The following is a 22710-nucleotide window of genomic DNA, read 5'->3' as shown; positions in this document are numbered from 1 at the left end:
GCAGGTTTAGATTTAGATTGGATGCTAGGAACAAGTTCTGCACCATGAGTGTAGTGGAACACTGGAACAGGTTGCCCAGGGAGGCAGTTAAGGCCAGGAGATATTCAAGGTCAGGCTCGACAGGGCTCTGGGCAACCTGATCTAGTGGAGGATGTCCCTGCTGACTGCAGAGGAGATTGGTCTAGATGACCTTTGGAGGTCCTTTCCAACCCAGACCATTCTATGATTCTATGCTCATTTTGAAGTATCTGCTGTATGCTATCTTGTTATCTATGAAAGGGATAAAAAGTTCATTTACAACCCTTAATATACTCAGAAGCTTAGAAGTACTCTTACTTATAGTTTACAAGACATTAAGCCCTCTTAAAAGGGTTACTTTTCAGTTTTAGACTTTTAAATTAACTATTTGGAGTAGGAGCTTCTGTTAGAGAAAGTGTTTTCGTCAGATCTCAGGCTGGCTCCTGAATTTTAACACCACACATTTTGAATTCCAATGAAAAGCTTGAAGGTGGTTCACCTTTTCCTTCAGTAAGTTGCTACTTCTAGGAAAATCAAGTTACCATGACAAAAATCCAAACCCAATTTAGGGAAACCAGACCTGATTTTCTAAATGTAACAAAATTCAGGCTGCAAAGCTGCTTGGCACAACACCTCTCCAGCAGGTTTCACGCTGACCTCAATGCCAGCTGACAAAATGAACACTCTGCAATGCAAGGTCCTTGATAATAGCAGCCTCAAAGTTACACATCCCTGGAGAGATCATGCAGAATATCTCTTGGAGTATAGAAACCAAGTAAGAGGTACCTTAGCCAAAGAATGCTGAGGAGTTGCTAATAGGAGATGTCAGTCAGAAAGCTGACTACTTTGAAATACTCTTTGAAATGAACTATTATGCTATGTGTACTCTAAACTTTATAGGGAACTAGCAACCTTTTATTACTGGAAAGTTTCTGCAATCTCTGTGTCATTCTGACAAACTGAGGCTGTCTCAGAATCCCCTCTCCACCACCCAGCAGGTGGAAGAGGCCAGCTGAGGCTGCTCTGTGCAATTAAGGTCCATTAGCTTTCTCAGGGCCCTGCTGATGCTGTGCTGGAGGCAAAACAGACTGCTAGATAAGGATGGGAGAAAGAACAAGGATGTATTTATATCTGTATTATAGACAACCTTTTTAATAATATAACCAGTTCAGGAAGTGATTAGGTTCTTCCTCCAGCATCCTTGGTCATAAAATGAGTAAATGCTTTCCAGTCAAGCTCCTAGTAGCTGGTGTAATTAATAATCCATATCTGCTTGTCTTACCACATGACAAAGCCTTCAGGCCAGAGGACAGCTAGGTTTTGCTTTCTTCACCCTTTTCTCCTCCCTTACTGTATTAATACAGGTGCCATTTCCAGTCAAGTGACATATACCACAGCTTGCCTAACTTGCTTCAATTTGGCTTCCAACAAACTGTGCCCCTCCCCAGCCAGGCAGGTACAAACTAGGAAAGAGGTAAGAAAATACCAGAATAGTTCGAGTTGCTCGTTCCTTCCACTTGAGCATCCTTGTAGTCCTGAATACAGTGTAAGTATGAACATGCAGAGATATGGACCAGCAGACACCAACTTCATGAAACTCTTCTAAAGGTTCAGATCTTCTTGCCAAAAACAGCAGCACACAAGAAAATTTAGAGCATTTATAACCTCTGTAAGAATACAGAAATCTCCTGTCTTCTCCAGGCTTAAAGGTCAGGTTTTCCTACATGGTATCACCAACGAAACTATTTTTCACAATCTCTTTTTTTCCTTAAAGATTTCCATCTGATAGAGTTTTCTATCCCACCATCTGTGTCTGAGGCCCAGTAACTGGCAGCTCCAAAGCCTTTATTTCATTCATCATTAGATTTCATGCTAGGAACAGATTTCAGAGTTTTGGCAGCAACAGCTGTCATGCATTGAAATAAACTTATTTGTATTACCCAGGCATGTGTCTGAAGGAGCTCAGACTTATAAAAGCTGCCCTTTGCTCTCTTCTCCTCAGTCTTTGAACAAAAATTCACTTTGCAACTCTTACCTATCTCCCAAATTCTTTGGCACGTCTGTGAACAATGATAGAGCACAGGACTGCAAGGAAGGAGCTGCCAGATCAAAACAAGCAGCTTGAAAAATGCAGCTATTGCCTCTCCTTGGAGTTTAGTTGTTCCTCCTTCCAATACTATCCCAGTTTACAAGAAGATCTTCATCAGTGAAGTCAAGAGAAATGTCATCAGTGATTTCAGAGGCAGGCAGCTCAAGAGCTAACATTATCATCATAATACTGGAACAGCTATTTACTAAAAGAGCAAGAGAAGTCAAAAAGCCACAAATTAGGTGGCTGGAAAAGATAAAGGAACTGCTGTAGCATTCAGCCTCCATTCAGGCATGGTGACTGTCATCTGAATATTCTTCCAGTCCATGTACCATTTTCATTTGACAACCTCTGCTCTCTTCAATGTCTCCTCCTTGCCATCCTCCCTTCAGCATAGCCTCATTCAAACCCTCCTTTAACAACTTTTGTTTCTCTCTCACACTTTGTAGCTCTTGCTTCACTTGTCTTTCACAGCCCTTCTCTTTGTTTGCCTTGTGTCTTTCTGAAGGAGTGGTGTCAGGCATTGCACTGTAAACAGCTTAATGCAACAGAACCTTGTTTGTAACTAGGGCCAGCAGACACCATTACAATCCATATGTGTGATAAATGGACTCTAAAAAGAAATATTCTTTGTCTGTACTGCAGGTTTAGAGGAGAAGTCAAGCCCAAACCCACACATGTTAAACAATGTCAAGACAGTTTAACCCACTGAAAAGTCTGAAAGAAAGGTCATCAGTTTAGGTCAACCAGGAAGCAACAAAAGTAGAAATAGAAATAATTGTTCTACATCATTCCTCCATAAAAACAAGTTAATAATCTTCTCATCATAGCCAAAGGAAGAAAATAAATCACAGCTCTGGGTATCTGTTACTACCTGAGCCACAAAAAAGTCCATGATCCAAAGCAGGAGATGAACCTTACTGCCTTAAATGCAAGTTATAACAGGTCCTCCAGTGGAAATAAAGCACATGATCCCAGCCTGTTTTCAACAAGTTCACTTTCCTCCAATCCCTGTGAGGAAGAGATCTCATTTCCTTCAGTGATGAAGCAGAAAGAAGCTGTCTCTACCTTTTGAGGGAGTCTCAGGACTGAGGAGGGTTCAGCTTTACAGGAGCTTGAAAGGTATGTCCTGATCCATCAGAGCCTTTTATGACACAATTACCCACTCATTGTCTAACAACCAGAGCCAGGAGGTTTGCCTCCTCCTGTTCCCACTATCAAATAGCAAAGGCAAGGCCACTCTCTGGTTTTGTTTATACATGCATTATCTCAGGTGCCTAAGTGCTCTATAAGCAATTTATATTGGAGAGAGCAGAAATTTCAAGACTGCAGTACTACAAATTTCAGTACTACAGGCAGTCTCTAATCAAAGTGATAAAATACAGGTTTTGGAGCCACAGCTAACATCTGACTATCTGCTATTATGTAAAGCAGGCTGTGGTTAGTAGTTTTAAACCTGCCAGAGGGCAACAGAAAAGATTAATGTATATCTGCTCCTATCAGCCTCCAAATGAGTCTAGTATTTCAGGTAAAAGACTCCTAATCCCCTGAAGTGCCCATTGTTCATTCTAAGGATCACTTCTTTCATTGATGTTTATGCTTAAAATGGAGCTGTGATGAAATAAATATTTTTAAAGACACACTGAAGTGGAAGGTGGGTAGGTCAGAGGAAGAAACCAAACCTGGAACACAAGATTTCACATCTTATGCTCCTTTCCTGTCTCTCATTGGAGTATTGATGCTGTGACACCACTGGCCTTCACTTAGTTATCACCCTAAACTCTCAGAATGTAAAAGGACACTGACAAACCTAGCCATGAGAATGCTGTCTCTTAGGGCAGCAGGACAAGAACACACTGCAGTCCAAAGAAAGTGTGGGAAGGCACCAGTGACATGGTAAAACATCAGCTGGGCAAGGGCAGGTAGGACTTCAGACTCTTGGGAGCAAAAATGAAAGGGCTCAAGTGATCTCCTCTGTCTTGCCAGTCAGAGGTGGGGCTGCAAGTTGAGGCATCATGCAGAACAAAGCCTGGCTTCATAGCTGGTGTCATTGCCAGAGCTTTGGATCTTATGCTGGTAGAACCTTCCTTGATGGATACAGATAATGGTGAGAGACAGGAGTCACCTGTCTAGAAGAGGAAGAACCTTGGCTGACTTGGCAAATCATGCCTTAAGCTAACAGTCTTGGGTGGTGAGGTCCAAGGCCATGGCACTAGAGTACTCACAAGCAAGAGGGTAGATGAGCACACCTACCAGCCTTCCAAAAACCTCTGCCTCAAATGCTGCCTGGCCCCAGGGAGCCACAGCATACTCTGGGGACACACACAGAGGGATGCTTTGCTGGCAGCAGTTTTATTTATTGCATTTTAATCAGACCTGAATGATCTGTTTAAGATGGAGATATAGCTTCTGCATCTCCCAGTTTTAAAGGTCTCTCCTTTATTTATCAACAGTGCTTAAGCAGCTGTACCTCTGTGGTGCAAACCACACAAGGAAGTAATTAAATGCCATAGAATCTGAAGTCCTGGAGAGAAGCTATTAAATGTAATAATACTGCTGGCTTCTACAGCAGCTAGAATAACACATGCACAACACCCATTTTTCTGGTTTTATTGATCATTCTGTGCCACCTAGGCAAATCATTATGTTTAGGTATGAAGTTGAAAGCTATTACTCAAAGATATTTTAATGAAGACTGAATGCTCCACCATTCAGTTTCTGCAATTAAATGTGGGTGGCTTTGTTCATTATATTTTCCCTCCTATAATTTTCTTACACTTTTAAACAGCCTTCTTTATTCCTAACTTTTTTCAGTGCCTGTTTTCGTGTATCAACAGAAACACATGGATTTTTGAAACCCATCTGTAATTTGAATAGACATTTGTACACAGAGAAACTGGAACTTAAGTTAAGGAACTCACCTTCTAATCACTCCAGGCAAATACCAAAGAAAATAACACAACCTGAGGCTCAAAACAGAGTTTTCTACATAGGCTAAGTGCTGGGTAATGTTATATTAAATAGTAAATTTTATCTACTACTTTCCCCCTATCTTTAAACATTTTATTATAGATATGCAAAACTGTTAGTCTTGAGTGGTATCAGTTTAAGACATTTTGATTAAAAAAACATGGTAAAGGTTGTCGTAAAGGAGATTTTGGGGTCACCTAATCCCATCTCTCACTTGAAGAAGAGCTATTTCAAGCAGTATCTCATATCACCCTGCCATGAAAAGAGAGTTCCAAAGCCCAGACTTTTGTAATACACCTGGGTGTTCCTTCTCTTGTTGCAAATCTGTCCCTAGCCATAAGGCACCTTGACCAGCAAGAGGTTTAAACCATTCCAGTTCTAGTTGTGTAACACAGTACAAACAATTGCTATTATAGTCCACACTATGAATTCTCAACCATCTCTCAAGGTGCTGCTACTTTTCAGCCCCAGCAATCTATGTCTGACAGGTTTTATGCGTTGTACAAAGTCAATTACATTCATGTAAGGAAGAAGCAGTTTTTAAATGGGAGTTGAGGTCCTTCAGCCTTGTTTCTTTCACAAAAGCAGATTCACAGCTGCATGTTCTGCATAGACCAGCTCTGGAAACAGATCTGTTTCTGCTGGGCTGAGTAAAGCCCCTACGCATTCAGGAGACATTTGCCTAATGCTCATTCAGGTAATATTCTGTGATGACAATATTTATCTATCAGTCTTCATTTTAAGGGTGAGCTACCAACAGATCTTCAGCAACTGTGACATCCTTCAGCCCTCTGCACACTACTTAAAATCTTGCCTGTTTCTCCCTTGCACTTGTTCTGCAGGATTAAGCTAGTAGAGTTCTAGCTTGGTACCAGACACATCAGATGCTGTTAGTCTCCAGGCACCTTACCAAGGCCCCAGCCTGGGGCAGACTGGGTAGTCCTGGTAGCTGTACTAGCCAGTGCAAAATGTTTTTGTGCTTCCAAATCTGAAGCCTTAGCAATTAACCTCAACTGTATATCATAGACTTGATCATTACTTAGAGAAATAGCTGAAGACCAGCCCACCAACTCCATTTGATACTCGTTGTTTTGGTGGAATAAAGAAGAGTAATAGTACTGGAAAATTATTATCCAAAATTCTAGATCCTTACGCTATGAAACCGACAAAGACACACAAAAAAGAGCATACATTTCTTTTAGCTAGTGACATTAAATAATTGCCTTGCAGTCCTCTTCCAGGGGCTTATCTTCTCACAGTACAAGGACAACAAAAAAAGTAGTCAGTGGTACCACTCACTGAGCACAGCACCAGCAGCTGAGATTCTTACCATGGAAAAACAAGCAAAACAATTGTGCAAGACTATCAGATAGTTGCTGAACCTAGGCCAACATTAGGGCTAAGAAAAAGCTCAGCATAAGGACTTGAAAGCTGGTCTGTTGATGTAAAGCTTGTTTACCTAGCAGTAACAGCATCCATTCGTACTGAAGATGTACTTTGGTCAATAAGCACAAATACTTAAGCCACAAATTGGGCTAAAGGGATTTCTTCAGGAGAAACAATTAAAGACTTAATGCGTAATACCTTGACTAAATAATCACAGAGGGGAACAACAACCTCCTGGAAATACATGGAGGATGAACACACCAAGGGGGGAGATGACTCTTTGGGGACTAAGCTAATAGGATTAAAATTTAGAGCATCAGAAACTTTAATAGTGTAACCTATTAGGCTGTGGAATAATTGGCAACACCAGAGCAAAGAAGCATTTTAGTAATACTATATAGACAAAGTACTCAGTGAGACTGGGAAGAAAAGCAGTGAGCCCGTGCAGAAAAGCAGTGAGATCATGAAGAAAAGCAGTGAGACCTTAAAGGCTTTTGTGCCATCTTTCTTTACATAGACTTAGGAGTATCTTTGGTTTCATTAAAACATTTTATAATTACTAATTTCAAATAATTGTAAATAACTGCAAACAATTTTTGAATCAAAAGAAGAGCAGACTTTTCTCCCAGTCTTCCTATAGGAAACTACTTCTTTGGCTAAATATTTTCCTCACTCTGGTTGATAGTCTGTAGGCAAAGAAACTCCCACCTTTGAAGGCTGCTGAACTTTCATCCCACTCAACAGCTAAACTTCAGATTTCAGCTAAGACTAGCAGTTCATTTCTCCATGAAAAGTGGTGTCTGCATCATTTCCAGAACACAGCCAGTGATGAGATTGCTAAGCTAACTATTTCTTAAAATTAAAGTCTATGTTGCCACATAAAACTTTGTAACTGAGAGACTCCAGTACAATGAAGTGGAGTTGCAGTTTGAATTCCAGGCTCCAGGGAAGATACTGATTGTTCATAGTTCCACTCCTAATACACAGATGCCCTTCATCAGATTTATATACCTAAAATTCAAACAAAGTAAAGTTATCTATTCTTACCACTGACTTCACTGAGTACACAAATTCCCCTAATCAATAGCTAATTAAAAAGAAGTGTCAGTTTCTACATCCTAAATTAGCTCATATCTAGCACCTGGAAGAAAGAAAGTTCAGCTGGAGGAAGCCTCTTTAGCAGTTACATTTTAGAATGCTGCCTTGCTTTGGGGACAAAAAAGCACTCCCCAAGCCCCCACAACAACAGCAACAACAACAAAATAAAAACCAACACAGGAAGGCTATTAATGCTGAATTTTGAAAAACAGGGGATATCAAGAGTGACCATAGGAGGGCACTCCGAAGTTGTACAAGGCTTGGCAAGCCCACACACGCTAGGCACAACTGTTACAAGAGAAACACAAGCCCCAAACTAACAACAACAACAATAATAATAGAAAATAACCAAACAATTCCTTCACTGCCCTAACCACAATCCTGTCCCTAACCCTAACCCTCCCTAACAGGGAGAAATTGAATTAAATCCAACAAGTACAAGAGTAAGAGTCTTGCATCTGGGAAAGGAAAACCTTATAGACCAGTACAGGCTGGGGACTAACCTGTTGGAAGGGACCTCGGGGCTCTGGTGGACAGAAGGACACCTAGGAGCCAGCAACGTGCCCTTGTGGCCAAGAAGGTATCCTGGGGTGTGGTTAGTGGGTCAAGAGAGGTCCTCCTCCCCCCCTACTCTGCCCTGGTGAGACAATATCTGGAATATTGTGTCCAGTTCTGGGCCTCTCAGTTCAAGAAGGACCTCAGGGAACTGCTTGAAAGCATCTAGCACAGAGCCACAAAAATGATGAAGGGAGTGGAACATCTCCCTTCTGAGGACAGGCTGAGAGAGCTGGGTCCCTATAGCTTGGAGCAGAGGAGCCTGAGGGGTGCTCTCATTCATATTGATAAACATGTGCAGGGCAGTGTAGGGAGGGTGGAGACAGGCTCTGCTCAGGGATGTCCAAAGATAGGAGAATGGACAAGGGGTGCAAGCTGGAGCAGAGGAGGTTGCACAGGAACATAAGGAAAAACTTTTTCACTGTGAGGGTGCTGGAGCCCTAGAGCAGACTACCCAGAGAGGTTGTGGAGTCTCCCTCTCCGGAGACATTCAAAACCCTCTTTGATGACCTGGCCCTGGGTGATCCTGCTCTTACAGGGGTTGGACTGGATGATCTTTAGAGGTCCCTTCCAACACCTAATATTCTGTGATTCTGTTGTTGTGTGACCACTGTGTAAACCTGTATCCAACTCAGTTTCATCCTGTTCTGAGACTTCCTAACAGAACACCCCACAGGTATGGCAGGGACTTCATGAACGAAAGTAACCCTTTAGTGTTGTACAGCCAGGGAGGACTGAAACTGTGACCAAACTTGGTCAATAGCTCAACAAGAAAGGAGAAAGCTTCTGAGATAATGAAGTGTTTCAAAGCATAAAAAGGAAGCTGTCACACTCATATTTTGTTTAACACTTGACCTAGAAAAATAACTACATTATACACCAGTCCCTGTGACCATGGCTGATGACACAACCATTCATGACAGTGACTTCTCATCTGTTTTCTTTGAAGATTCCTCACTCATTCAATGCCTACAATAAACACTGCCCAGCTAATTTGAAATCTCTTGAATTCTTTCTCTCTTGTTCTTCAGTGTCTCACTGTGCTTGTTCTTGCACTTCAAAATCCTGCTCTGAAGCAGAGTTATTTGGGACTGGTTTACCTACCTCAGGCAACACAGCAGCACCCAAGCACAGGAGCAAGCACAAGGCAGGCCACTCTCCACACTGCTGGAATGCTTTCAACTTCTCACAGAAAGGTTTTTCTTTTTCACATAGTTTTGATAGTCAGATACAATTTAGAGATCAAAGTTGGAATGAAAAATTCAGACATATGGGTTTTTAAAGCATCCAGTATTGGATTGCTGCTTTTAAGGTGAATTATAAAAACCCCACACACATTCCCATATGTTCAACACACAGCTTCTGGTCTGCATAGTACTAAGATTTCTCCAGTGTCTTCTTTTGCAGGCTTGCCTTCAAAATAATCTACTTGCTGAGTAACTTTTCGTCACTCAGAAAGTTTCTAATGCCACTTCTTCACCTCCTCACTTCAGAACATCAATAGCATGCTCTGAAATAAACCCCTGCTGAATAAATTCCCCTGGAAAAAATACAGAGAAGAGTAGGAGGCCCATGATATACCATGGGGTGAGGAACTGGCTGGCAAGAGGACAAGAGCAGAGCAGTGCCTGCAGTCCCCATGATCAGCTCAAGCTGTGGAAGCCAAAGGTGCCCACGGCAGCAGCTCCCTCGTGCTGATGGGACTGTGAGGCTGCAGGAGCAGTTGCTATGGTGAAGTTTCACTTGTGGGGGGAGATTTGTAAAAAACTGCCACTGAACAGAAGACCTCATACAGCAAACCAGGTACAGTCTATTACATCTCTCAGCAGCAATCCATAGGAGAGTTCCAGAACATGACATCTGTCAGAGCCTTTAAAAGTATTTACCACCCTCACACAGATGGGAATAGAGGCACAGAGTGACAGAAATAGTTCACAGTAAGGACAGGAAGGCAACTGTCTCCAGAAGCTAACTTTAATATTCTATACTTATTAAATATAAAAAAATTCCTTAGCCTCTTTCCAAAGTCAAGACTTAATATCTGGTTCCATCTTTTATTGCTTTTTCCTCCACCCTCCAGCACTGCCAGAGAACCCTCAGACTCTCTTGGGGCCTTCTTTGAAGGCACTCACTCTCTGGAGACTTGGTAGAGAATGGCAAGGTGAGGGGAGAAGAGAAAAGAGAATTCTACTTCTGTTCCTTATGTGCTGTTAAATTGCAGTGTCTGGGAGACAGATGTGTGATGCAAATGAACACTGAGAGGAATTATGGGGCTGTAGTCTTTCACAAGTTTGGGAGTTTAATGCTTAATATGGATTTCATCCTAAATTCTGGTGCTTATTTTTTATTATTACACATTTTCCCTTGACATCAAAGCTCAGCTAATGCAAATCTACTAAAATTTGTAGACAGTGTTTCACCTCAGTTTTACAGACTAACTGCCATAAAGGGTATAATACCCTGGAGTGGGAAAGGGGATGTGCAAATATCAGAGAAACTTAGAAATTCTCTCAAGGTAAACCAAAAGAGAAAACAAACACTTTTCCACCCAGTAGGATCAAAATAAAGCAAGCCAATGAAGTGCTTGATAATCACAAAACAATCTTTTTAACAAGGAATTTGTAACCTCATCTAGCTCCACTGAAACAAAAACCCTCTCTTCTCAAAACATTCCTTGTCTGACTGTCTGTAAACTTCTCACATGCAATGCAGAAATCCTCCTATTCCCTGCATCATTCCCTGGGTAAATGCCCTTTCGGTTGGGACTATGGAAGACTGAAACACCTCGTGGCTGGTGTCAGGGAACCCCAGGGAAGGCTGGCCTAGGGAAGGGACACAAGGTTGAACACAGTCACAGCAGAGGCAGTGTCTGCAGTGACACATTTAAAAGGAGATTAGATTTCCAAATGCTAAAGGAACAAGGTCTCAGCTTGAGCCTAGACCCAAGTTCCCCTAACAGCTAGTGTCTAAATAACCTCAAGGAAGAGACCAATTATTGTCTTTGTTTAAAGAGCAGACAGAAATCATTTTACTACCAAAGGAAGTAAAATGAAGTCACTCTTGTTGAATTGGAGAGAAATACACAATTATATTCAAACATACAAGAAAATGCAGAACACATGAATCCTTTACACCTAATATATAGACAGGACACATGAAACCCCCCCCAAAACCTTCCCCCAACTAGACTAAAGCACAAGCCTCAGTGCTCCTTCTCTCCCCCTTCTTCCCCCATTATGTCCTTTCCACTGGGCCTAAACAGGCCAAAATTGTGCAGTACAAATTAGTCAGGACTCTGAAAGCCACAACCAGGTCTACTCCCCCATGTTACCAATAAGGACTCCCTTCAGAGAGCTGAAAGGAGAGAGAAAAGAGACTGAGCTGGCCTTGCTGCCAGCTTATAAAGACACAGCAGAATTATGGGAGAGAATAAACAAGTTACACTTCTCCAGTCCATCCCTGCACTTCTGGTTCCCCTGGACAACTCAACTGTTTTTTTTTTAAGGCACCAGCCTCAAACCACGACAATTATTTGTTGAAAGTGTCTCAGGACAGCTGAAACAAGTAGTTTAAGATCTGGCTTTAAACGGCTGAAAATCCCTCAATGCCAATCCCAGAGTTTGCTACCCATGAGACATTCTGACTGAAACACAGTCTGCCCTGGAACAGTAAGGTACAGACTCTTCATTAGCATAAATTAAAAAGTTTGACTGAAGGAGACATTCACATAGCTCCTTTGCTCATCCTCATGCACTGTTTTGTCTGAAATGCATCAGTTCACCTGCTGAACTGGTGTTTAAGAGAAAGACGAACAGGGCTTAGGGCACTATCCCTGCTATTAAAAGAGTACCACAGAAGTACTGTGCTTGTATAGGTACCACGAACAATGAAAGAACAAAACCTGCACAAAAGGTTAAGTGAACTGAAGCATTAGTAACTATGGAACGGCAGCAAAACACAAATACAACTTGCAGACCTTGTGTCCTGATTTTAGAGACCTACAGCAGCATTGGTACTCAAGGCTAAAGCTGGTCTTAGAAACGAGACTTTCCCATCTGCTATAAGTGAGCATGACCCCTGTCCAAAGGAGCCTTTTCCACAGTGCATTACTAATTCTCACTGACACATCACCTTTCACTGCCATTTGCTTTAGTTTAAAGTGGGAAGCAAGCTTTTGGATCAAAATGGCAAATGTGATTCCTCTGCTTTTATACCACTTATCGGACAAGGAAAAGGCATTTCCCTTTTCCCACATTTTGGGATGCCTTTATTTCAGAGAAGTAGAACTGTCATACCCAGAGTGGATATCACACAGGACTACGTGTATGCATCAAAGCTATCCTCTCTTCCAGAAGCCCTGGATTATAACAGATCAATTGCAACATTTCTGGGTGAATAAGAGGGAACTGCACCCCATGATTTATGGAGAAGCAGATCTGCTTAATGACTGGAGTTTTTGAAGTCATCACGTTTCTTGTGATCCACTGAGCAAACCTATTTGCATAACTAGGTTTCACATGCAAATCAGATAAAGAATTTTACTAAGTGGATGATTTGTACAATACAGCCCCTAGGTCTCTTTCTGAATGACTTTGATGAGAGAATGTTTCTTTAATTACGCTGAAGGCCGATTACCCCATTACAGCCACATTGTTTTGTGCATTGCATATAATTTTGCTGTTTCCAAAGATTCCCTGCCATAATTCTGAGGAAAATGCAAACAGCAAGCAGACACTTGAGACACATTAGGCAAGAGATGAAGATGCTTTAGTGAATTCAATTTAAGCTGCAACATTAAAGTGATTTTGTTGAATAAAACATAATGCAATAATGAGTCTGTGTATGTCAACTCTGCAGAGAAGAGAATATCTGGAGAGGTGGCTTGGCTTTCCTTTGCTCTTTTCCAGACTCTTCTTTTCTTAGACTCATTACTCAGAGACAATGTTGCAAACAAACCTTTTCTAGGATGTGCTTTACCTCAGTTTAAGCATGCTCCCTACAGCTGTGTTTCACAGCTGAATGAAGTGTTAAAGGAATTAATTTATGTCAGCTTCACAGCAGTAAGGGGATTACACATGACATCTCTTCTTAACCCACTTCTGCCTGATGCTTTACATAAGGTATAGACCCCTCTCAGTCACTTCATTTGATACCCACACTGAATGCAACAAGGCCATGAGCCCATTAAAACCAGAGTAAGGATTACACCTGACACTACTGAGGCTGGAAGTTTGGAGTTCACAGTTTCTTCCCTCCTCTTGGAGGTGCTCAAATGGGAATAACACACAAGTAGGTGTTTTGTGACTGCAAGCACCTTCATCTTTGCTAGAAACAAAAGGAAGATAAAAATTTAACATTAAGAAAACAAAACCTAGCAGGGTTATTTATTTGAGCTTCCACCAGACTTGTACTAATCTATAATCTGATGTTTGTGAGTGGAGAGGTGACTCCTAACACTCATATCATCACTGGTTTTCAGTTATTGCCATCCTGTGCTTTTATAGACTTTAGGATTTTAGAAAGAACCGTCTGGTCTGGTGACACAAAACCCTTTGCTGGAGAAAACTGCCTGGATTCTATGACTCTAGCATACTAGTAGCATTTCAGCTTTAAGAAAACTCCTTTCATTTATTCATGGAGTCATCATTTTATATGGAGAAGAAAGGTAATAAATCAACATCTCAGCCATTCATCATTTCGATGAGTGCCTCGCCTTGTGAATTCAAATTGTTTTAATGGTTTGGCACCATTTTATTTAGTTTTTCATTGAATGAAGAATAGCTAAGAAGAACAGCCAAGACTATGCATCATTACATACATGAATCAAAGGAAAAATAAGAATGAAACGGTTCACAAAGACAAAGCAGCAACAGGAAGGAAAACATTATTCACAGGGAGAAAAAAAAACAAAACAAAACAAACCCCAAAAAGCAGGTAACTTTTTTACTTTAAATTCAGATGTTCACAAATACTGTGCCTCTGGCAGATTAAAAAAAGCCACAGGATCAGCAGGATGTTGACAGTTTAGTGAGCAAATCGGGGTTATTCCAGGGGTCTGTGTCATACCTGTCCATGGCAGAGCTGAGCACCATTCCCTTTGGGGACAAGCTAATGAATTTAGCTGTGCTGGTGACAGGCAGTACTTTTGTCATTGCCAAACCCACCCAAACCTGTTCTCACACTCTTGTGAAAGGTGTGAAGGGTCTCTAAGGGAGCAGAAGGTACAGAAGACTTTCAGAGCTGATCAAAGCTGTCATGGCAGTCCTGCCTGCTGTTATCTGCAGTTCTGTTCTGCTCACAAGCCTCTTTTCTTTGCTCTTTGCGTTTGAAGAGTTTAATTGCATTTGAAGAAAAGGAATCACTTAAATTCTGGTTTACTGCCCCAACTTAGGTTAGGGCAATGGGAAAGAGATTATGAATTCCAGGATGATTATTAGGTTGTGCTAATTAAAAGAATGAAGATAAAGCACAAGAAATAATTTGCATTCTTAAGCAAAGGTTGTAGGAACCCCAGATGATAGCATGTATGCAACTTTAGTAGAAGAATAAGTGAATGAGTCTGCATTTTCCTCTCTATATACCTTACTGCTCAATCCTTAATAAGGAGAAGATCATGCCAGATTGCAGAGTTGGATGGAAGGCAAACATTCCATCTCAAGTCAGAGAAACACTACCTTTTCAAAAGGTAAAGAAGGAGGGATCATTTTTCAAACAAATGTGTTTACCATGGGAAGATTAACTCTAAACTACTGCCTATGTCCGCTGTGCTCTTGTGACTATGCAGAAAATTGTTTAAAGCTTTAAAAAGAATAATTACTGCAGATGGCAGCAGAAAAGAAACTTCAACAATGATGAAATAAAGGTACAAGGTCTGGGCATTAACTCCTTCTAAACACACTGGAAACACTGCTCTGTTTCCTGCTCTGCATCATGTCTTGTTCTCTGGCACTTCCTTTCTCACTGTTGAGAGTTGCAGGTCAGGACATCCATGCAATCTCCAATTGTTTGGGTATGATCCTTGTTGTGTCATTCCCGAGCTTATTCTGTCATTCCTGGTATCCTGAAGCCAAGGGCTGTTGCTTACACTGTGGTGACTGATGGTGTAGATCTAGCAGGGAGTTGGAAAGGGAAATTTTTGCTTCATCATCTGGCTGTATAAGAGGCTAACTTAATAGTGCCCTTGATCTTGTTCTCACCCTGGTTCATCAGATCATTTTTGGATCATTTCTCCAGTATTCAAGAGAGCTCTAAAATGCTCTAAAAATCTTTGTAGCTTTACTGAACATTTCTTCTGATATCTAGGTTCCAGCATCTAGACTAGGAATGAAAAGGCAGTACAGGACTAAAGCAGTTTGAGCGTCCAGTCCTTCTGATGAGACAAAAACAGAACATAGTAATTGAGAAATAGCAACCTGCTAGAGCACTTTTTCACAGCATCCACGTGTCTCTACCTTGCTCTTAATTCATTCACCCTGCTGAAAATGCAGTAGTAATGGCATCAGCATGCTTGTGTGTCTCTCATTCAAGCTCCTGTGCTTTGCCATTCCACCTGTGTTTCAAAGCCTCAATTATTCATCATAGGATCACAGAATGTTAGGGGTTGGAAGGGACCTCTGGAGATCTTCAAGCCCAACCCCCTTGCCAGAGCAGGACAAAGGAATTAAACTAAGATATAAAAACAGAAATTTAAATAAAAACAAAAAGAAACCAATGAAAAGGAAACCCCATGTTCAAAAGGAATCAACCACGTTTATGAAAACAGAAAGTGGGCTGCAGTTTGTCAAAAAATATTTACTATCATGCTTTTTGTAGCAAGGGACCTTCGAAATAGAGGGATCCAGTGGTTGTTAGTATTCTACAGTGATCTGCAGGACTTGGCAGAAAATAAATAAATTGTAGAGACTGATTATGCATTCTTTTTTAGTGGTGCCATGTTTGCAATATTTGTTTGTCCCTGGCTGATGCCATAGTAGGTGATATAAAAAGATGTATGAATAATTTATAAAAGAATTCAGTAGTCAAAGAGCATTGCTCTGATGATGTAGTATGCATGAAGGCCTTGGATAATAGATTACAGAGAAAGACATTGGAAGGAAACGTTTTGGTTTGTGTTTTTCACTCCATTTCTAGAAGGCTAGCCACTATGGATAGTGCTGCAAAGCTGCAAAAAGAAATTTTACAAGTAAAATCATTTTGAAGGTCTATAGTTTGTCCAAGTCCTTAAAACCAATTGACTTTATGATAAAGATCACTGAATGCATTTAGTGTCTGAGTAGATTTACTTAGATATCACCTGAGGCTTTCTTAAGAGAGATGCCAATTCTGTGTGTGAGTCAGGATAATCTGCAACGAAAGGATTATTCACCATGAGCAGGATTACATTTTTTAGCATCCATGTGATCAACCTAATTTTAAAAAGGGAATAAAGCATTGTGATGGTTTCAGTTTTGCACCTCCATATTGGAGTCGCACAGAACCAACACCCACTGCCACTGAGAGCAGTGACAATGAGATTTCACTTTTGAACCACTGAATACAACAGAATTATTTGAGATAGAGGATCTGGCTGCATATAAAATATCTTCTGTGGGGACAAAAAATGGAGCAACCTAAAGGAAGGTTCATGAGTCCCCTCTCTGGTTCTTTCCATTTTGAACCATAGGAATCAATGCCAGAGGTTTAGAATTTCTGAGATGTTAACCTTAAGCTGACCAGAGAAATCATAACACTTGAGTCTGTATCTAGCCTAAATTTGAGAGCATATCAAAACATTTCTTTGTGCCAGCACTGTTCCCTGTGCCTTCAGAGAAGAAAATGTGATCCTTTCATTAATGATTCAAAGTGGCTAAGGCTATTTTGAAATAGATCAATGATCTGTGAAAACTGACACTTTGGCCCTTTCTTTGAAAGGCCAAAAAGAAACTTGGGGTTGCTCAAAGTTAAGCTAAGGTTGCCTTAACTTTTCTTCCATGCAAACATAAAGGAAATCAGCAGTCTCCTTGAACAGAAGCGTGGTACAGAGCTATATTTTATGTTGTTCAGGCCAGTTCTGTTGGCTTGAAGATAATCATTCACTATATAACACCTGTGTTCATTCTCTTCCTCATGCTCACATGTAATAGCAAGAAACCAGGAAGTTTATGCTAATAGGATTTAGCTGTTTCCAGAGTATGTGCTTGTAAGCTTAGGGTTCTAACAGGATAAGGCACTTTGTGCCTGTACCTTATCCTTACCCTTACCCTTCAAAGCTTCTCCATGCATTTCATGCATGTTCTCTTGCCTTAAGTAAAGCCTGCAGACATATGTCATCAGGTGGTGGCAAACTTGTGCAGCTAGATCAGAAGGTCACCTGTTGTGACCTGTGTAACTAGATCAGAGGGTCATCTACTGTCTATAGACAAAGGTATCAAACAAGTGGCAGGCTGAACCTCAGCTATTACCACACAGCAGACAGCTTTGTCCAAGCTAATGTCAGGCAGGGGTCAAAGAAATTTCCTTATCTTAGACTTGACATGGTGTACAGCAACTGCCAGTCCAGGAGCTGTGGAGCTGTAGTCAATAAAGGATAGCAACAGCAGGGAGTCCAAGCAACAAATGTTAGAGACTGGAGGAACTCAAAGATTACTGCCTCAGTAGCACCATGTTATGGAATAGAATATGGAATATGGAATAGAAACTCTAAGGGAAAGGCTTCCTAAGAGAGATAGGAGGTGGTCAGAAGAGAAATTTATGAACCTATGTAACAGACTAAGATAGGAAAGGTAAATCTGAGCTGATGTGGTAGAATTAATAGGTTTCAAGCACATTTTAGAACTGTCTAGAACACAATTTTTCAGTTCCAGGTGGATCACTCTCCCTGACTGCAGCTATACTATCTGACATTTCTCTTTCTCCATTTTTACCCCCAAACACATCTCCAGGAGTCCCTTCATAACTTGACACATCCACCTCACTTAGTGGATGAGGGCAAGCCTGGGGATGTCGTTTACCTGGACTTTAGTAAAGCCTTTGACACTGTCTCTCACAGCATAAATATTTCAAAGCATTCTTACTTCTTTCCTGTTAACTGTGTTTTTAAGTCCTTCTAGATTCCCTTTCTTCTGCCTAAGACTCTTTCCTTATTTCCTTACTTCTGTAAAATCTAAGATGGAATTCATAAAAGCAACTGCTATATACACAGCAAAACTCTCAAAGTCATCCCACCCTCTAGACAGAAGGTACCTTCCTTGTTAATTGTAGCCCTGTTGTGCCATCTGCAAGACTCTCTTGGGATTCTTGGCCCAGTTTGAATGATTTAAACACTCATCCAACCCAGAGGTACTTTGCTCAAACAGGAAGATATTAATCTTCACTAGAACATACATTAGGCTTGTTCCCAAAAATCAAGACTGCCAGACTATCTTTTGGCACTGAATTGCTGGATCTATCTTAGAGATTTCCTTCAAACATTCTGCCAATTTTATCTTAGGCAAAGGTCTTGAATTTGTTTCTCTTCCTTCTACTTAATTTTGGGAAAAAAATTTTAAAAAAATAAGACACTATTATCCTGGGTTTGACCTGTTCATGATTCTAGAAAACATACCAGGAATAAAAGGGGTTTAAGAAAAAAAAAAAAAAAAAAAAAAAGGCAAGCTCACTTTTAAATCTTGTGGACAGGGTTAACAAAGTGCCTGTTTTTTCTAACATTAATATTCTTTCTTAGCTAATCAGTCAAAGATTGGGCTCATTCAGAAGTAAATGAAAAACGTTCACAAGTGTGCATTATAGCTTCCAAAGCTCTTGCCTTCAGAAGTCATTAGACAAAGTAAGGTGCCTACGAGCCATTTTGTGGAGCAACAGTGACATTTAGTGGCCGCTGAAGCAATTCCTGTCTCCTGTTGACCCTTTGTTGTCTAGCACAAGGTGTCACCCTCTGTGATTTGCTGTCGGTTTCTCCTTCCTTCTTGCCCCATCCTTTTACATACCGTAACATAATATTTGTAAAGGAGTATTCTCTACAATGGATTATCACAGGCATTTTAAGCATTTCGTTGTCTGAGGGTCTTTCTTGAAAGTCAGACCTTTTGCCCAACATAAGACATTTAAATAAATTCCAACTGGCTTGAGAATCAGACCACAGCAGTACATCATAGAGATCCAGTTACAAGGATTAGAAGGCACCATTATTTCTCTTAATTTTTCACTCTATCTCAACACCCTGCTTTTAAGCTGAGATCACTTGCTTGTGGTTTTGCTCTGAACCCTGAGCAAGAGTACTTGCATCTTCAAAGTTCCTGTTCCCTACTTCATAGGAAGTGCCTTTTTCCAGACCTCTGTAGCCCTGTTGACACAATTTAAAATTATATCTGCAGAACTCTGCAAACTAAACTGAACAGGAGTATTGCTAAAGATCTCCTAGCTAGCATGATGGAACACCACAAGTGGCTCCCTTCCTGACCTCAAGAGCCATGGCTCAGGAACACAGGGCATTGCTTGTTCAGTAGCACAATCCAGGTCAATCCATGTCTCTCAGCACAGAAAGAACAACCAGCTTGAATAAAACAGCCTGGTTGAATAGTAGTTTGAAGCTACTCTGTTTGCAACAGGACACAGATTCCTTCTGAGGTAGGTTTTAGGAAAACTTCTGCAGAGCACCAAGAGAACAAATGGTCAGCACTGAGCACATGCAGCCTAATGCTTCAGTTCCAGGACTCTGAAGGACACTCTTGAACCTTAGTACTGTTCCTCACATTTCTTATGGAAGTTACAGCATGTTCAAATTCAGTGTCCATCAAAAGTTTCACCTCCTCATATGAACTTGTGTGTAAGCTGCTATGTGTTGGTAGATGCCAACTAGACTTCACTACAGTGAAAGAATAATAGACCATTGCATGTGAAAGTAAGATTCTTTGGCATTAAAAGCATTAAATAAACGAGTGATTGTTCTGCTTTCCTTCCTTGTGATGATTTCAGGACTTCCATATTTTGACAAAGCAGATCAGGTGTTTGATAATGAGCATATGAACATAAAAATTATCTTTAGTGCTTTTGGTTGCTTTTAGACAGAATTGTTTAGCCTGTCTCATAGCCACAGAGCTACTGATGTGTAAACTCCTGAGACTCTATCATGTGTCCCATACTGGTTCTCTAATACTCACAGAGAAGATGCTCATGGGAAGACCACAAAATCAGGCACTCAGATAATGTCACTTTGAGTAGGACAGCAGTTCCTGTACTTACCTTGTCTGCATTGCACTCTGCCACACAATGGAAGGAGTAAAATAGTACCTACATAACTGGAAGCATTGAAAGGGTAGAGATGAGAGTGTTGGGAGAGAGTTGAATGGATAAAACAGGTACTTCTCTTATTTGACCAGTTATTGGAAAACAAGACATGACTATCTCTTCCCAAGTCTAGTCATTGCACTGAGCACTTAAGTCATTGCACTGAGCACTTAATTCATTGCTTTCCCACTTCAGGTTCTATTTGCAATTAGTGTTCCAGTTTGGAGAAAGCTTCATAGTATCTGCATGCCCAAGCCCTGAAGCAGCTGTGAAAGCATGGCATTGCAGTGTTCCCAGCCAGGTACTGAAGTTATCCTGAATTTAGAGGGCTATTTCAGGGATGTATTGTGTGTCTTGTCCAAGCTTCCTCCCCATAAAGAGCTTTGAAAATGTTTTATAGATTCAGCCACAGCCAGGACTTTCTTTTAGGTAGTGCTATAATTTCTCTTTGAAGATCTTAAAATTGTGCTTCAATATAACACTTCTCCCTCTAGCTATTTATTTTGTTCTGTCCCAACTCAAACAGCAGCAGTTGCTATTTCACAGAAGTACAGTGTGGGGGCACCTGATCCAGCCAGATCAACATAACTTCTTTACCTACCATCAGCAGGAAGTTCAGCAGATTATTTATGCTGATGTGGTGATGTTGGTCCACAATGAGCTTTGCTTTGCCCCACAAAACAGTTGGACCATCTGAACTTCTGTATTCACAACCAGTTCAGCTAACTCCTTGTTAGCCTAGGCCTTGCTAAGGCATACAGAAAATGAAGAAGAGATGATTGATGTTAACCAACATGGCTTCACCAGGGGCAAATCATACCTGAGATGCTAGATGCCAACTAGATGCCCTGATGGCTTTCTATGATAGAGTTACAACATCAGTGAATAAGGGAAGGGTAACTGATGTCATCTGCCTGGACTTGTGTAAAGTGTTTGACACAGTGCAATATGACTTCCTGGTCACCAAACTGCAAAGTATGGATTTGAGGGGTGGACCACTAGCTGGCTAAGGAATTGGCTGGATGGCTGCACTCAGAGTTGCAACCAACATCTCAATGTCCAAATGGAGACCAGTGACAAGTGGCATCCTGCAGGGGTTGGTACCGGGATCAGTGCTGTTTAACATCTTTGTCAGCAACATGGACAGTGGGATTGAGGCACCCTCAGCAGGTTTGCTGATGTCCCCAAGCTCTGTGGAAAGGATCTACCCAGAGGGACTTGGACAGGCTAGTGAGGTGGACCCAAGCCAGTCTCATGAAGTTCAAAAAGGCTAAGTACAAGGTCCTGGGTCAGGGCAATCCCAAGCACAAGGAATGATGCTTTCTTTAACAGATGCAGTTGCTAACTGAGTGAAACAGAGTTGTGTCATCCAGGTGAGAGTTGCACAGACCTGTAAAGAAAGGCTGGCATCAGATCCCCTGGGCACTCCCTGCAACTACACCCTTACAAACAATGCACACACGTTGGTGTGGGCAGGCAGGGAGGCAGTGCTCATAGCACTCCCCTGCTGTCTCTGCTTCATTCACATCATGGATGGGTCAGTCTGGGCTCCCTGTTCAAGAAGTGAAAATTCTGAATTGCACAACAGGATGTGAGTGTGGGAAAAGGTGACCAGCAGGAGCAAAATGTCACTAAAGCTCATCTGCTTCTTCCTCTGCTCTTTGATTGCACCAAGTCACACAGGTAAGTGGCTAAAGTATTTTCAGCTGATTTAAGTCTCAAGCAGAAGGTTTGTCTTTTGTCCTTGTGTTAAAAATGTTTCTACAAAATTTAAGCCAAGAAGTATGAAGTCAGGTAACCTGTCATTTTAATTGTTTGTCTAAAATTAATCCTAGAATGGGTTGGGTTGGAAGGCATCTTAAAGATCATTTAGTTCCTACCCCCCTGCCATTTACAGGGACACCTTCCACTGAACTAGGTTGTTCAAAGCCTCATTCCACCTGGTATTGAACACCTCCAGGGAGGAGGCATCCACAACCTCCCTGGGCAACCTTTTCCAGTGTCTTCCCACCCTCATTGCAAAGAATTTCTTCCCAATCTCCAGTCTCAATGTCCCCTCTCCCACCTCAAACCCATTGCCCCTTCTCCTGTCACTACAAGCCCTTGTCCCTCCCCAGCTCTCTTGCAGGCCCCCTTCAGATAGTGGAAGGCTGTTCCTTGGAGTCTTCTACTTTTCTAGGCTGAACAGCCCCAGTTGTCACTTAATAGAAGTTCTCCAGCCCTCTGAACAACTTTGTGGCCTCCACTGGACCTGCTCTAATTCCATGTCCTTCTTGTGCTGGAGACACCAGAATTGGACACAATGCTGCATGTGGGTTCTCACCACCAGA

General features: G+C 41.4%; 1 protein-coding gene across 1 annotated transcript in view; it reads left to right on the top strand.

The window, feature by feature from the left end:
• The window catches only part of LOC128974601 (interleukin-20 receptor subunit beta-like), a 44457-nt gene that overhangs the window by 9068 nt on the left and 12679 nt on the right, over positions 1-22710 (top strand). The window contains 2 exon segments of the mRNA XM_054391268.1: positions 21969-21991; positions 21994-22063. Coding sequence (XP_054247243.1) covers positions 21969-21991; positions 21994-22063 — 93 coding nt within the window.

This window comes from Indicator indicator, chromosome 22, assembly GCF_027791375.1.
Source record: "Indicator indicator isolate 239-I01 chromosome 22, UM_Iind_1.1, whole genome shotgun sequence".
In the NCBI taxonomy this organism is placed as follows: domain Eukaryota; kingdom Metazoa; phylum Chordata; class Aves; order Piciformes; family Indicatoridae; genus Indicator; species Indicator indicator.
This window is presented reverse-complemented; position numbering and strand designations above follow the sequence as displayed.